Below are 12,806 nucleotides of genomic sequence, written 5' to 3'. Positions count from 1 at the left end.
ACATTTAATTTGTCAATTTTGGTTAACGTTTGTGTTAGACCCCCCGGGTACCAGGTATTATTTACCCGAATAAAATATTAATTTATTTGACTGTGTGTGAATCGTTGTTCTAGGAGCACATGTGCATTGTGGAATCGATCCTATGGTGGATTGTGGTTTAATTGCATGCTCGAGATGAGTGATCCACCTCCAAATTAATTTCGGGAATTAAATTTGTGAATATTTTGTGTGAATTGAATATTTAAAATTTATATTTTATGTGTCAAATATTTAATTGATTTATTGTGGAAATTATTGGTGGATTTATTTTGATTAAAGAAAATGTGCATTATATAAATTTATGCCATGTGAAAATTATTTTATGGTATTGAGGATTGTGGAATTCAATTATATATGAAATTCTTGTGGTTTTAACATTATTTTGGGCATGATTTGACTTTCAAATATTTCAAGGAAAATATTTGTTTATGTTGGTGACTTCAATTTTTATAAGTATGCCCATGGAATATTATGTGATTTAATTTATTATATTTCAAAAATATTTATACCATTGGAAAATTTTGAATATTTAAATTGGTGGATTTGGGAGTTGGTAGATTTGGAAATCATGGAATTTATGGCGACGATTATAAAGAAATTGTGGAAATTTTACGAGTTTAATTGGATGGAATAAACCCGGTATGTTTATAAAAAAATTTGAGATTTTGAGATGTATTGATTTATGATTTTTAGATGCACCATACAAGTACCGGTGTTCTGTTTATATGTGATATGGTTAGTGTGCACACGGATGTGATTAACGCGCGGGTGGGTGTGAGTAGCATGCAGGTGATTTTATGGGGTTGTCCTGTGTTTGCCATTGGATGAGGGTAGGCCGCCCCTCCATGGCCGGGACACCTGTTTGCCGGTTTCTTTCTATAACCTCCTGTCTGGCGGTACCCTGGGACGCTGGGTACTGTTGGCGCCACTGGTAGATAGTGGGTGCATCGAGTGATTTTCGGAACGGGGATTTTAAATAAATATTTTGAAATTGTATTGGAATTAAGAATATAATTAATACTGTTTTTATTATTTATTTGAATGGAAATTTTAAATTGATTTAATTTTCCCTTTACTTAATTATTCAATAAATTAATTTCTTTTAATTATAAATTTTGGATGCTTGACTTATTATATTTTATTTGATATTTAGTTGAATAAATTGATGTCTTGGTTTTTGGGGAATACGAGTAAAGGGTTTTGTGAAAATATTTTAAAAGGGGAACTTTTCCAACCGAGAGAATTGTAAGGGTTTTGAGAGAAAATATTATTTCTAATTAATTATTATTTATCTACTTAATTATCGTGGTATTATAATTGTATAGTAGATAGAGTCACTCACTGAGATGATTAGCATCTCATATTTTTTTAAATTCCGTTCCCCTAGGTCCAGGTTGGGTGACGTCAATCATCCGGGGCGAGCCCGACGTCTCATTCATTGCCGAAAGTCCAAGGAGCATCCCCTTTCCTTTTTCCTCTCCATCCTGTATTACATCCTTGTCGGTCATTGTATTAATTTCATATTTATTTGTATAATGCTCTGTATACTGTATTGGACATTTATGTATTAATTATGCACTGAATTACTGTTATTAATTTGAAGTGTTGCAAATTTGTGGAATTATACTGTAGTAATGTGGGAGGAATAAGGGGATGAATATAGAAGTGTGTTTTCTGTGCAGGAAATTTGTGGTAAGTCTATCCCTTAGGGGAGGCTCTGTCGGATTTTCCATTAGAGGGTCTGGTAGGGTTTCCCTGGGATCAGGGCTTGTCTAGGATTCCGATGAAGAATTTTGGACAGGTCCTGACAGATTTCTTGCCTCTACAGAGGTCAATGATATCACTTAAACGATTGGAAGGATAGATGCCAACGAACCACCCCAGAAGAGTATTTTAACATGAAATATTCATCTGCTAAGAATATTATAGAAAAATGTTTTGGGTTATTTAAAATAAAATGGACAATTCTTAAGAGCCCTTCATTCGATCTGGTTAAAAAACAAATCCAAATTATTATGGCTTGCTGTCTTGTGCACAATTTTATTAGAAGAGAAAGGCCTATAGATCCATTGGAGGAAGAATTTGATCGACAAGAAAACACATCGATTGAAATCCATGGTGAACCGATAACACAAACTGAAACTTCAGATGCTTGAAGTGCATGCAAAACAAACTTGCTGTTGAAATGTTTAGTTCGTGGAGGAGAAATAGGAGGGATAATTAATTTTTTTATTTAATGTCTAATTATTTAGTGATTTAATTTTGTTGAAATATTTCCTTATGTTTTTCAATGAATGTAATGGTTGGATTGGTGTGTGATTTTTCTTTTGTTTAATTTGACATTGTATAATTTATTTTCATATTGATATCTTGTTTTTTTATTAGTTAAATTTAATGCATATTACATTAATTGTTATACTTTTTGTATTATATTTCTAATTTTTAGGCAACATGAAAATCACAATTGTTCAAGATTCTTCCAAAAGAAAGTGGACACATGCTGAAGATGTCAAACTTGTTGAAGCATTAGTTGAATTGCATAATGAATCAAAAGACTTACATTTAGACATGGATATGTGAAAGTGTTAGAGGGAAAACTTTCAGCTAAATTACCAAATTCTAGATTAAAAGCCAAACCACATATTGAATCAAGATTAAAAACATTAAAAAATGATTTTCAAACTATTCATGAGATATTGACTAATCCTAACACAAGTAGATTTGCATGGGATGATGTGAGGAAGTATGTCACTGCAGAAGATGCATCCTGGGATGCATATATACAGATAAATATTTATATTAAACAAGACATACAAAATGAGTATTAGTAATTTTGTATTTGTTTTTGTTTTCATAGAGTCGTAGCAAGGGAGTTCCATTTAGAAACAAATCTTTTCCACTTTATGAGGATCTAAGTACTATGTATGCAAAAGACTATGCCAATGGAAAAGATATAGAATTGCCAATTGATGTTGCTAGAAATTTAGATATGGAAGGAAAAGAAAGCGATGATCTAAAGAAAAACGTAAAAGATGGATATACTAATTTTGAAGAAAACTTGCAAACACTCTAAACTGGCAAAGGTGAGGGAATTTCAACTAGGAAAAGGAAGAAAAGAGATAAAGACGAAGAAAATGTGATGGAAGCAATGAAAGAAGATGCGTGCATGTTTGGCTCTCAACATAAGGATGCATCCGATAGACTTAGCAAAGCAGTTATAGGAACAATAGCATCTAAACATCGATTAAAAATTAATGAGGAGTTGCTAAAGTTACTAGGTCTTAACATGAAAGATCATCACAAAGCAACAAAATTGATCACTTGTCAAGATGAGCTAGTTGATGTTTTGTTTAGCATTGCTGATGATGAAAAAGAAGAATGGGTTAAAACATTTATTAATGGTGAACTTAAATTAAGCAACAAAATCGAAGGATATTTTAGTTTAAACTATAACCTCCCACATCGGTTGGAGAGGGGCATACCTCTCCCTTCAAGACGCGTTTTGACAAAACCTTGAGGCCAGGGGGGAGAAAGGGAGTGAAGCTTGGGCCAAAGAGGACAATATCTTGATGCGGGTGGTACTGGGTTGTTACAGTGGTATCAGAGCCGGACCCGGATCGGTGTGCCAGCGAGGACGCTGGGCCCCAGAGGGGGGGGATTATAACATCCCACATCGGTTGGAGAGGGGCATACCTGTCCCTTCAAGACTCGTTTTGACAAAACATTGAGGCCAGGGGGGAGAGAGGGAGTGAACCTTGGACCAAAGAGGACAATATCTTGATGTGGGTGGTACTGGGCTGTTACATAAACTCTCTCAATCCTCTTTCATTTGAATTGGTATTTATTTGAAATTTAGTTAAGATACTTGTGGAATTATATATCAGGTTATTTTGATTTTCCCTTTTTATGTTGTTTAGGTTCACGAAAAAAACTATTAAGTTGATTAACAATAATAAGAATTTTCTAATTAAGTATTTATTTTATATTTTTATTTTTATGTTGTTAAACTGTTCCTTTTTCTTTTTTTTTTTTTTTGAGGGGGGGTATTTGAACATATATAAATTCTTAAATAAATATTATGTAAAAATATTTATTATTCAATTTTGTACCTATGAGAATGTTTACTGTTCCATTATTTATCATGTGGAATCAAACAATGGAATTCCTATTCAACGTTATAATCCATTATTTCTACCATACTTAAGAGCATAAATAATAGTATATTCCATCTTTTTTCTTCCTAGGAATTACTAATTTTTAATTTTTAAAAATAGTTTTTTTTTTTTTTTACCAAATGTAACCTAAATGATAACCAAAATTATACTTTAAATTATGAAACTTAAAAGTTTAAAAGTAAAGAGAGAGTAACAAAAGAATATATTATAATTAATTTTAAAAGCTAAAAAAAAAGTTTTTATTTTTAATAAATTAAGGAAAAAGATTTCATCACCGTATCTTAAATCAAAATTTGGATGTTATCTCTAGTACTGATTGCTAACTGGGTTGTTTAGGAAAAAATACTTTAAAAAAAAGATAAAAATGTGACAAAGTTTAATATAAGAGAAAACTATGTAGATTCCACGTTGAAACTGAAATTAAAGAATACAAGACTCACATGGAAACCAAACCTAAAATTAAAAGCAAAATTGAATTTAAAACGAATAGCAAAATAAAAACATCAAAAACATAAATTACCTCAAATATAATATTAAAGAGGACATTCTTATTATATTTTTAGATAATGATTTTAAATTTAAATTTCTATATTTTTTTCTATTTAAAAAAAAAAAAAAAAACAAAGTGACATCACAGATTCTTTAGCATTGTCAATTTAATATTTTCTATTGAAATGTTGTGCCAAAATCATTGCAACATTTGCATTAAGAATTCTAGGTCAAGATTAAAATATAAATTTACCATTTTAACATTTTTATATTGGATATCCTCGTAAAGGAGTACTCTTTAAGTTGCACAATGTTGGCTGGCAGTCATACGACTCAAAATTCTTATTTTCCTTTTTTAATAAATAAACAAATAAATCCTGAAAACTCTATGCCCAAAGCAAACAAGAATCCTTTGACCATCAAAAAACCAAAGCATCCTTGTTGGGGGCTCCACGCGCGTTGATAGAGCGTGCTTTATAAATTTCTGTAAAGTTTTTTGTTTCTGTTTTTTTTTTTTTTGGTCGGAATATTTAATTCCCAAAGCTTCAATTTTTATTTTATTTTCGTTTTTCCAAATTTGGGTTCTGAGCATCCCAAAAATAACTTTCCACTTCTTTTATTTCTTTATGAATTTATTTATATTTTAATAATTAATTTATTTGATTTTAATTATTAATTTATTTTTAAAACTACATTCCGCCGCAAATGTAAACGGGGCTGTTGGAATTTTGTTACTGCGACATATTCAGTAAGTTTTCGTTCCTCACGTGCATTTTTTTTTTTTTTTTGCTTTTATTTTCTATTATATTTATATATATTTATTGTTTTCGATTATTTTTCCACCAAAATAAGAAAAAAAATATTTATGTTATTTATAGTAAAACAGCCGTTTTAGATTCAGCATGTGAAAAAAACAAGCCATTTTAATAATTGTTTTTACTTTTATCCTTTCCTTATTTGGTAGGTTATGAAAATATTTTTAAAAGACAAGGGTAAGACAGACAATTCATTGTGCTACTAAGGAAAATATTGGTTTTGACGTCCATACCCATTCCCATACCGTGACCCAGTTGTAAATAGTTTGAACTCTGGTTACGTGTCAAACTTTCAGTTGTTTAAATTTCATTTCCAAATTTGCCACTATGAATTTGCATAATTTTCTGTCGAAGTTCAATTTCAAAACAAAGACCAATTGAAATTTGCGCATACAAATCAAAGTGACTGGTGGCTTGAAAATAAAAAAAATAAAAAAAAAAAGAAAAAAGAAAAAGAAAAAGAAAAAAAAAGTGGCTGATGGCTTGGCATACTTTGTGCAACTATTTACTTTGTTTTGTTTTATAATATAATACTAATGTGTTAATATTACATTAAAAATATATCAGATTAACCTTTTAATTTTATTGTAAAAATAAATGAAACTCAATTTAATAAATTTAAATAATAATAATATTAAATTTATTAATTGAATAATATAATAAATAATATGATAATATTTAATTAATTTTTTTAAAATTTATTTATCTATTTTTATATTATATGAATATTTCAATTAATAATATTTTAATATGTATTATTTGATAAATATTTTCAGTATTACTGATTTTAAAAATTTAAGATATAATACAAGAAAATTAAGTATCATATAATATTATGCTTATTAACACAGGTAGTCTTTTTTTTTTTTTTTTTTTTTTGAAATAGATGCTGAGACCTTAGTGTGTGTGTATATATATATTATTTAATTATAAAACATTTGTTTTGCTTCAAATAATAAAACAACTGTGAGAACATTCCAAATATGTGCTTTTATCTTATAATAATTCTCAAATAACTTTCGTAAATATAGGTTGGTTTTATAATTTTCCCACCTTTTTTGCATGACAATTAAAGCACCCAATACGGCAATTTCCTTTTATTTAATTAAATAGATAACAAAAAATTTAATGTGTTTCCTAATCATCTATACAGTCTCTTGTTCAAATATTTATGGGAAAAGAAGGGAAAAAAAAAAAAAAAACTAAGGGGCATTTTATTTTTTTCTTCTAGAGAATGTTTATTAGTCTTAATAAGAATACAACATAATTGGGCAAATGGGATATGAAAATCACCTAGTAATAAATGTGGAAAAAAAAATTATAAATGTTTAGAGTCACATAATTAATAAATCATCCAACTAAATGGTTTTCATTCGGATTTAATATATAAAAGGATTAATTGCATATTAATATGTTCTAGTATGAAAATTTTGCACTTTAAAGTTCCCAAATATAAAATGTTGATTTCCGAATCTTTGATCTTAAAATTTATTGCAATGTCACTCGATTGGATGGAATAAATTTTGTCTCACACTATTCAGATGTGACGTGATTGATATTAGAATACACTTATCAAATTAAATAGTTTAAGCTATTAAATATGAATTCCATAATATATAAATTTATATATTACTATTTCTTTTTAATTCTCTCATTTTAAATGAGATATAAAAATCACACTCTTTTCTCTACCTATTTCTTAATAAACTTGCTCAATTTCCAACTACAAAGCTGCCATTTCACAAATACAGATTCAAAGACTATGTGGTCCTTTCAGATGTTTACAAACACAAACACATATAAAAAAAAGCGTTTATTTTGTCATATTGCATTCAATATCTCCAACCAAAAGTGTTTCTCATTATTACTTTGTTTTTTAGCCACTTCTAAAGAAATAAAAAAAAAACTTCAATTCACTTTAGTGTTTCTCTATCTTTCTATTTTGTTTTTCAAAAAATAAAAATAAAAATTGAAGCTTTACTAAATCTTAACCAAAATTGGAAATAAAAAAAATTGTATTAATAATAAGCCAGACAAAATATAATAAAAGTTAACAAAAATATACTTTACTATAAAAAAACCATCAATTATTATTCATTTGTACATGGAGTACGAACATAAAGTACCTAAAAAATAAAAAAGAGCTCAAGCCGTAGATGAAAGAATGGCAACATACAAATAGGTGGGCCCAAATCCTTTTTTTCTTAAATTTTTGCAGGGAAGATAATTATTATGAACACCAAAAAAATAAAAAATAAAAAATAAAAACTTAAAAACAATTTATAAAGTATAATATCCCGCCACATCAACGAACCTAAAAAGTTTTAATTTAAAAAATACGCCAATTTCATTGATTAAAATTCACGAAATTACGATATTACCCTTGGATTTCAAAAGCCCCTTTTTTTTAACTTATAAAAATTTCCCTTTTCGGTCCACTGTATTCACACTCTAAACTTTCTCTTCCAACTGTGTCATGTTTCCTGAGAGAGCGTTTAATCTCACCCACGACAAAACCCGCAAAACACCAAAAATTATTATTTTTTTTTAAAATTATCTTAAAAATACCTTTAACCCTAAATCTTCCACTTTAGGAAAAAAAAAAAAAAAAAAAAAAAAACACGATAATTTCAATACAATTTTAAAACAACATCGAAACCCAACCAACCAACCAAACCTCCATATATATATATTTGTTGCCAAAAACCCAAAATCCAAAATATCCAAAAAAGAAAAAGAAAAAAAAAAGAGAGAAAAAAAAAAAATATTTACCCCATTACATTAAAGACTTAAGCGATCGAGCTTTCACAGGCTTTCGCATCCTCTTCTTCCCACTATCTCCACCACTTCCATCATCGTCGTCTTCATCATCATCACCATCATCATCATCATCATCATCCTCATCTACATAATCAAATCCCTCATTATCCATTCGCGACGACGATGAACGAGTTGTCGTTTGAGCATTCTTACCATCATTATCATTATCAACATCATCATCATCATCATCATCATCATCATCATCAACGACAACGTTATTTTCCACATTTTCATTCTTATTATGATCTACTGCTCCTCCTCCTCTATCTCCTCTTTTCCTACCCCATAAGGGACCAAACCCAGAATAATAATAAAATTCATAAGGATTATTATTCGAAATCGAACCGCTTTTCTTCGCCGATCGAGTTCCGGAAGAACCGCGAGTACGCCGAGAGAGACTGGTTTGAGCTTTCTTGGATGAGATGGAGTGCGAAGGGAGGTTTATAGCGGAAGCGCCGGCAGCATTGTTGTTGTTGTTGCTGCTGCTATAAGACCTAAGAAGGCTCAAATGGTGTTCGCAGAAATTGTGACCTTCTTTAGCTTCTTTCTTGCATTGCCATCCTTTGCCGTCGTTTTTCTGACAGTGTATGATAATCTTCGACATCGCCGCTGCTCCTCCTCCTGATGATGATGATCGTTTACTATTACTATTGTTGTTATTATTCTCCGATGACTCAATTCGGCGCTGTCTGTATTTGCTGTCGTCGGAACCCTTGATTATCTCATCTTCTTCGTCGTCGTCGCCACCACAACCGCCATTATCGTCGATAATTGCCATGTTCTCGGCTTTTACAGTTAATACCGAAGCTTTCTCATTGCTAATGTCCATCATCGAAGCGACGCTGCTAATATTATTTGAAATCACAGACCCAGAACTTACAATCGACGACAACAATTTTTTTTGGTGAAATTTTTTTTTTTGGCAACGAAGCAAGAACAAAAACCCTAACTGCTTTTTGAAGTATCGTAAAAATTGGGAAATAATTAAGTATTCGAATCGAGAAAAATACTGAAATAGACAAAAGTTGGGGTTACCTTTCAACAGCTCCAATGGAATCGCCCAGACTTCCATTTCCAGTGAAACTATCTTCACCTTCGGTCTGCAGGAAAAGAGAACGACAAATAAAAAAAAGGAAAGAAAAAGGAAACCCAGGTGATAAAACGGAATAATGAGGAAAACCCATTAACCTAATCGAGCATTTTGGAAGCTGAAGGGAGAAAAAAAAATTTAGGGTTTTTGGAAAAAAAGAACCCTAATGTGGGAGGAAGGGGACGAGAGAAACGAAATGAACCCTAAAATGCAGGTTGAGGAAGAGAAATGGAGAGAGAAGTGAAGAGGGTTTTGACAGATCTGCGGAAGAAAATTAGAAATGGGAAAATAAGAATTTGTGAAGCCAATACTACTAACCTGGTTCGAGTCCTGAGAGAAAGGAATCACATCCCATGGAGACTGGTTCAGCTGGCACACGTGTGTCTGCAAAACCTCAGGAGCTGAAGCGTGCGAAGAGAATAGCAGAGGAGAGAGCTTAGCGTTCTTGCGGATCCTCATCTCTCTCTTTTATTTTATTTTATTTTTTTCTTCAACGCGGAGGCAAAAATAATCACACCCAAAAATAAAAACACAGACGAGGAGAGAAAGAGAATACCCACAAAAGGGTTTTTCTGTTTGGGGGAAAGGAATTGTTTTTTTGCTGAGGTATTTTCTCTCAGTTTCTCGCACTTTCTTTTCTGGGTTTTGGGTTATGAAGAGAAGAGAGAATAGGGGGGGAGAGGGAAGGGGGGGTTTGCAGATCTCACACAACTCGATAATCAGGGTTTTCTTAACTTTCTGTTGCTCTCTCGGCCCTTCATATATTTTCGTTTCGTTAAAAAAAAATCAGTTGGACGGTTTTACCCTTAGGTTTTACGCTTATTTACATTTGGATGCGTTTTTGAGAGTAAAAGAGAAAAGCCTGCCGCTATTACACGTCATGATAGTTGTCCAAAGCCTTATTGTGTTTTTTTTTATTTAAAGATATAGAAGGAGAGACAATGATCCGGTGGTGGAAAACACTGTAGGAACTTACTGTGGACACGCTTTTGATCTCACTAACCACAACTCTGAGGGTGTACGATGGGCCTATAAAACATCTGATGATTGCTCCCATCTTACTCAGTTTGAGGGTATAATGGTCAATTCGATTGATATATATATTTTTATCTTAAAAAAAAAATTAAAAAAAGGCTTTTGGGAAGTTAAACACCTAACGTCTTTTCTCCTTGCTAAAACAGAAGCTTTGGCTTTGTTGGGGGAGCGCAGTAAGGGTAGGAGGCGCGTGGAGAACACGAGCTGAAATCCACACAGTGTTTATGGGAAGTGGCGAACACGTATGGCCCACTTGGGAAGAGTTTTTGATGAGTGTGTTGGTACAGGATAAAGGAAGTTGGGGGTCTTGTTGGAGTCAATGAAATGGACGGCTCTGATGGGTCCGGGGATGAGATTGATGATGATCGCAGTGGGAGTCCATTTGCATGAAAAACTGCAGAATCTGATACCAAAAGATTAGGTATTTTTTGTAGGCTTGGAAGGAGCCTGATTGGTTACGTGTCGATTTGTGGTTGATTTTTTTTTTTTTTTTTAAAGAAATCACATAATCTTTTTCTATATTTTATATTTGATTTTAAGGATGATGAAAACAAAAAAATTGATTTTAGAAAAAATTTCATTTGAACCTTCTTACAAATTATACTTCAAACGATAATTATTTTTAAATGGAATTTACCTTTTAATTATATATATATGTATTAGAGAAATTAATTAGAATTTTGCTATTTATCATACAATTATCAGTGTGTGTGAATTTTAATTTGAATATTTAATTTTATTATTTTTGTATTAAAATTATAAAAATAAATATTTTAATAATAAATCTTTAAATTACTCCTTGATATATAGATTTTATTTATACCCATTCGATAAATAGCATTTTTAAATTAATTAAGATGGTTAAAAAATAATATGGAAAAAATTTAACAAAGTACAGAAGTACACGATTTTGAAGCGAGGACCTACTAATGCTACTATTGGCATATTAGATAGGGGCATCAGCGTCCCAAATAGTCAAACACATCATCAAATATAAGATTCCAGCTTAGACTATAAATGATTATAAAAAAACCTACTAAAAGTATACCTTTTATCAAATCCTTAGCAGTTGGTATTTTTATATTTACATACACATAATATCTTAATTGCTCAATCCAAATATTAATTTAATATAAATAATTTCTGATCCATTTGGGAATAGGATATCAGATATTTTAGAACGAAGAAAATATCCTTTTCTGTAGCTTCAGATTCTATAAACTAATATTGCTTTGCCATTGTAGTTAAAGGTAGAGTAGAGACGCTACAATACATATATATATATATATATATAATTCTGCTGGACAACGACAAATTTGACAAACATGGTGAAGATAAGGGTGTTTTTGTCATTAAAGATAGTTTATACTTTCATTTGGTGGAATTGTACTTTGTGCAGCAAATACAATTATAAAAATAGTCTAATAGATTTAAATGTGAAAATATTTTAAATTAGAAAAAGTTTTGTATCCTTCAGAAACTTACCTTAGTATTAAATAAACTCTGATATATAATATCTATATGATACTATCATTCATGTCAGTTGCCATTAACGACAAGTAAAAATGAACTGAAAACTCTACCTTAGTATTAAATAAACTGTGATATATAATATCTATATGATACTATCATTCATGTCAGTTGCCATTAACGACAAGTAAAAATGAACTGAAAACTCTTTAGCTAACCGTCTAATTGATTAATTACTGATAGTAGGAGCTGGTTTATTATACAGAGGTCATAAGAAAATTAAGTGTACTAAATTAAGCTTGCTTTGCCTTTAAAATATGAATTAGATGAAGGCAATTTAATTAGTATATATTATTGATTATATATATAGCTGATTCCTTTGTATATTATATAATACAAATGGTGTATTATGTGGCAAACTTTGAATAGACTTGCAGCGTATTTTGTATCAAATGCTGGAAGCAAAAACAACAGTAAAGAGTTATTGAAAGTGAACTTTTCAATTTTCCATCTTTTAAATATTCTTTTGCGCTTTTCTTTTTCTTGTTGTTATTATTATTTTTCTCATTAAGCTCTTCGATTGGTTTAAATTCATATAATACAAGTAGGCAGAATCAACTTGGCAGCTTAAATATGAAAACAGAAAAAAGAACAAAGAAGATTAAAGATTAATATATATATATATATATATATACATATAAAAGTATAACAGGCTTATGGCTTTGTTTTAGTTACCAGTCAAAAACCATTAATATTTTAAGGCAACGCAAGTTGCAAAAACGCAAGAGAATAATGAATGATGACAACTAGCATTTTATAAAAATTGTTAAACAAAATGGCATTTCACAAAGTATTCGTTTAGAAAATTACAGG

At 30.6% G+C, this 12,806-nt stretch overlaps 1 protein-coding gene across 3 annotated transcripts; it reads right to left on the bottom strand.

Moving 5' to 3' along the window:
* Positions 1 to 8,122: 8,122 nt before the first annotated feature.
* On the bottom strand, positions 8,123 to 10,155 carry LOC107432955 (uncharacterized). 3 transcript variants are annotated; one of them, XM_048464753.2, is made up of 3 exons: positions 9,747 to 10,155; positions 9,374 to 9,438; positions 8,123 to 9,183 (listed from the first exon to the last, which is right to left on the bottom strand). In XM_048464753.2, the coding sequence occupies exons 1-3, from the start codon at positions 9,885 to 9,887 to the stop codon at positions 8,295 to 8,297; spliced, it is 1,095 nt and encodes a 364-aa protein (XP_048320710.2). In that variant the 5' UTR covers positions 9,888 to 10,155; the 3' UTR covers positions 8,123 to 8,294. The 3 variants fall into 3 exon arrangements, with proteins under 3 accessions (XP_048320710.2, XP_048320711.2, XP_060668498.1); XM_048464754.2 differs by having other exon boundaries at positions 8,126 to 9,180; XM_060812515.1 differs by having other exon boundaries at positions 8,129 to 9,438; positions 9,747 to 9,830.
* Between the last annotated feature and the right edge of the window lie 2,651 nt (positions 10,156 to 12,806).

The sequence above is a fragment of the Ziziphus jujuba genome, chromosome 11 (genome assembly GCF_031755915.1).
Source record: "Ziziphus jujuba cultivar Dongzao chromosome 11, ASM3175591v1".
Lineage (NCBI taxonomy): Eukaryota > Viridiplantae > Streptophyta > Magnoliopsida > Rosales > Rhamnaceae > Ziziphus > Ziziphus jujuba.
The sequence above is the reverse complement of the archived record's forward strand: the minus strand, read 5'-3'. Positions and strand labels throughout refer to the sequence as shown.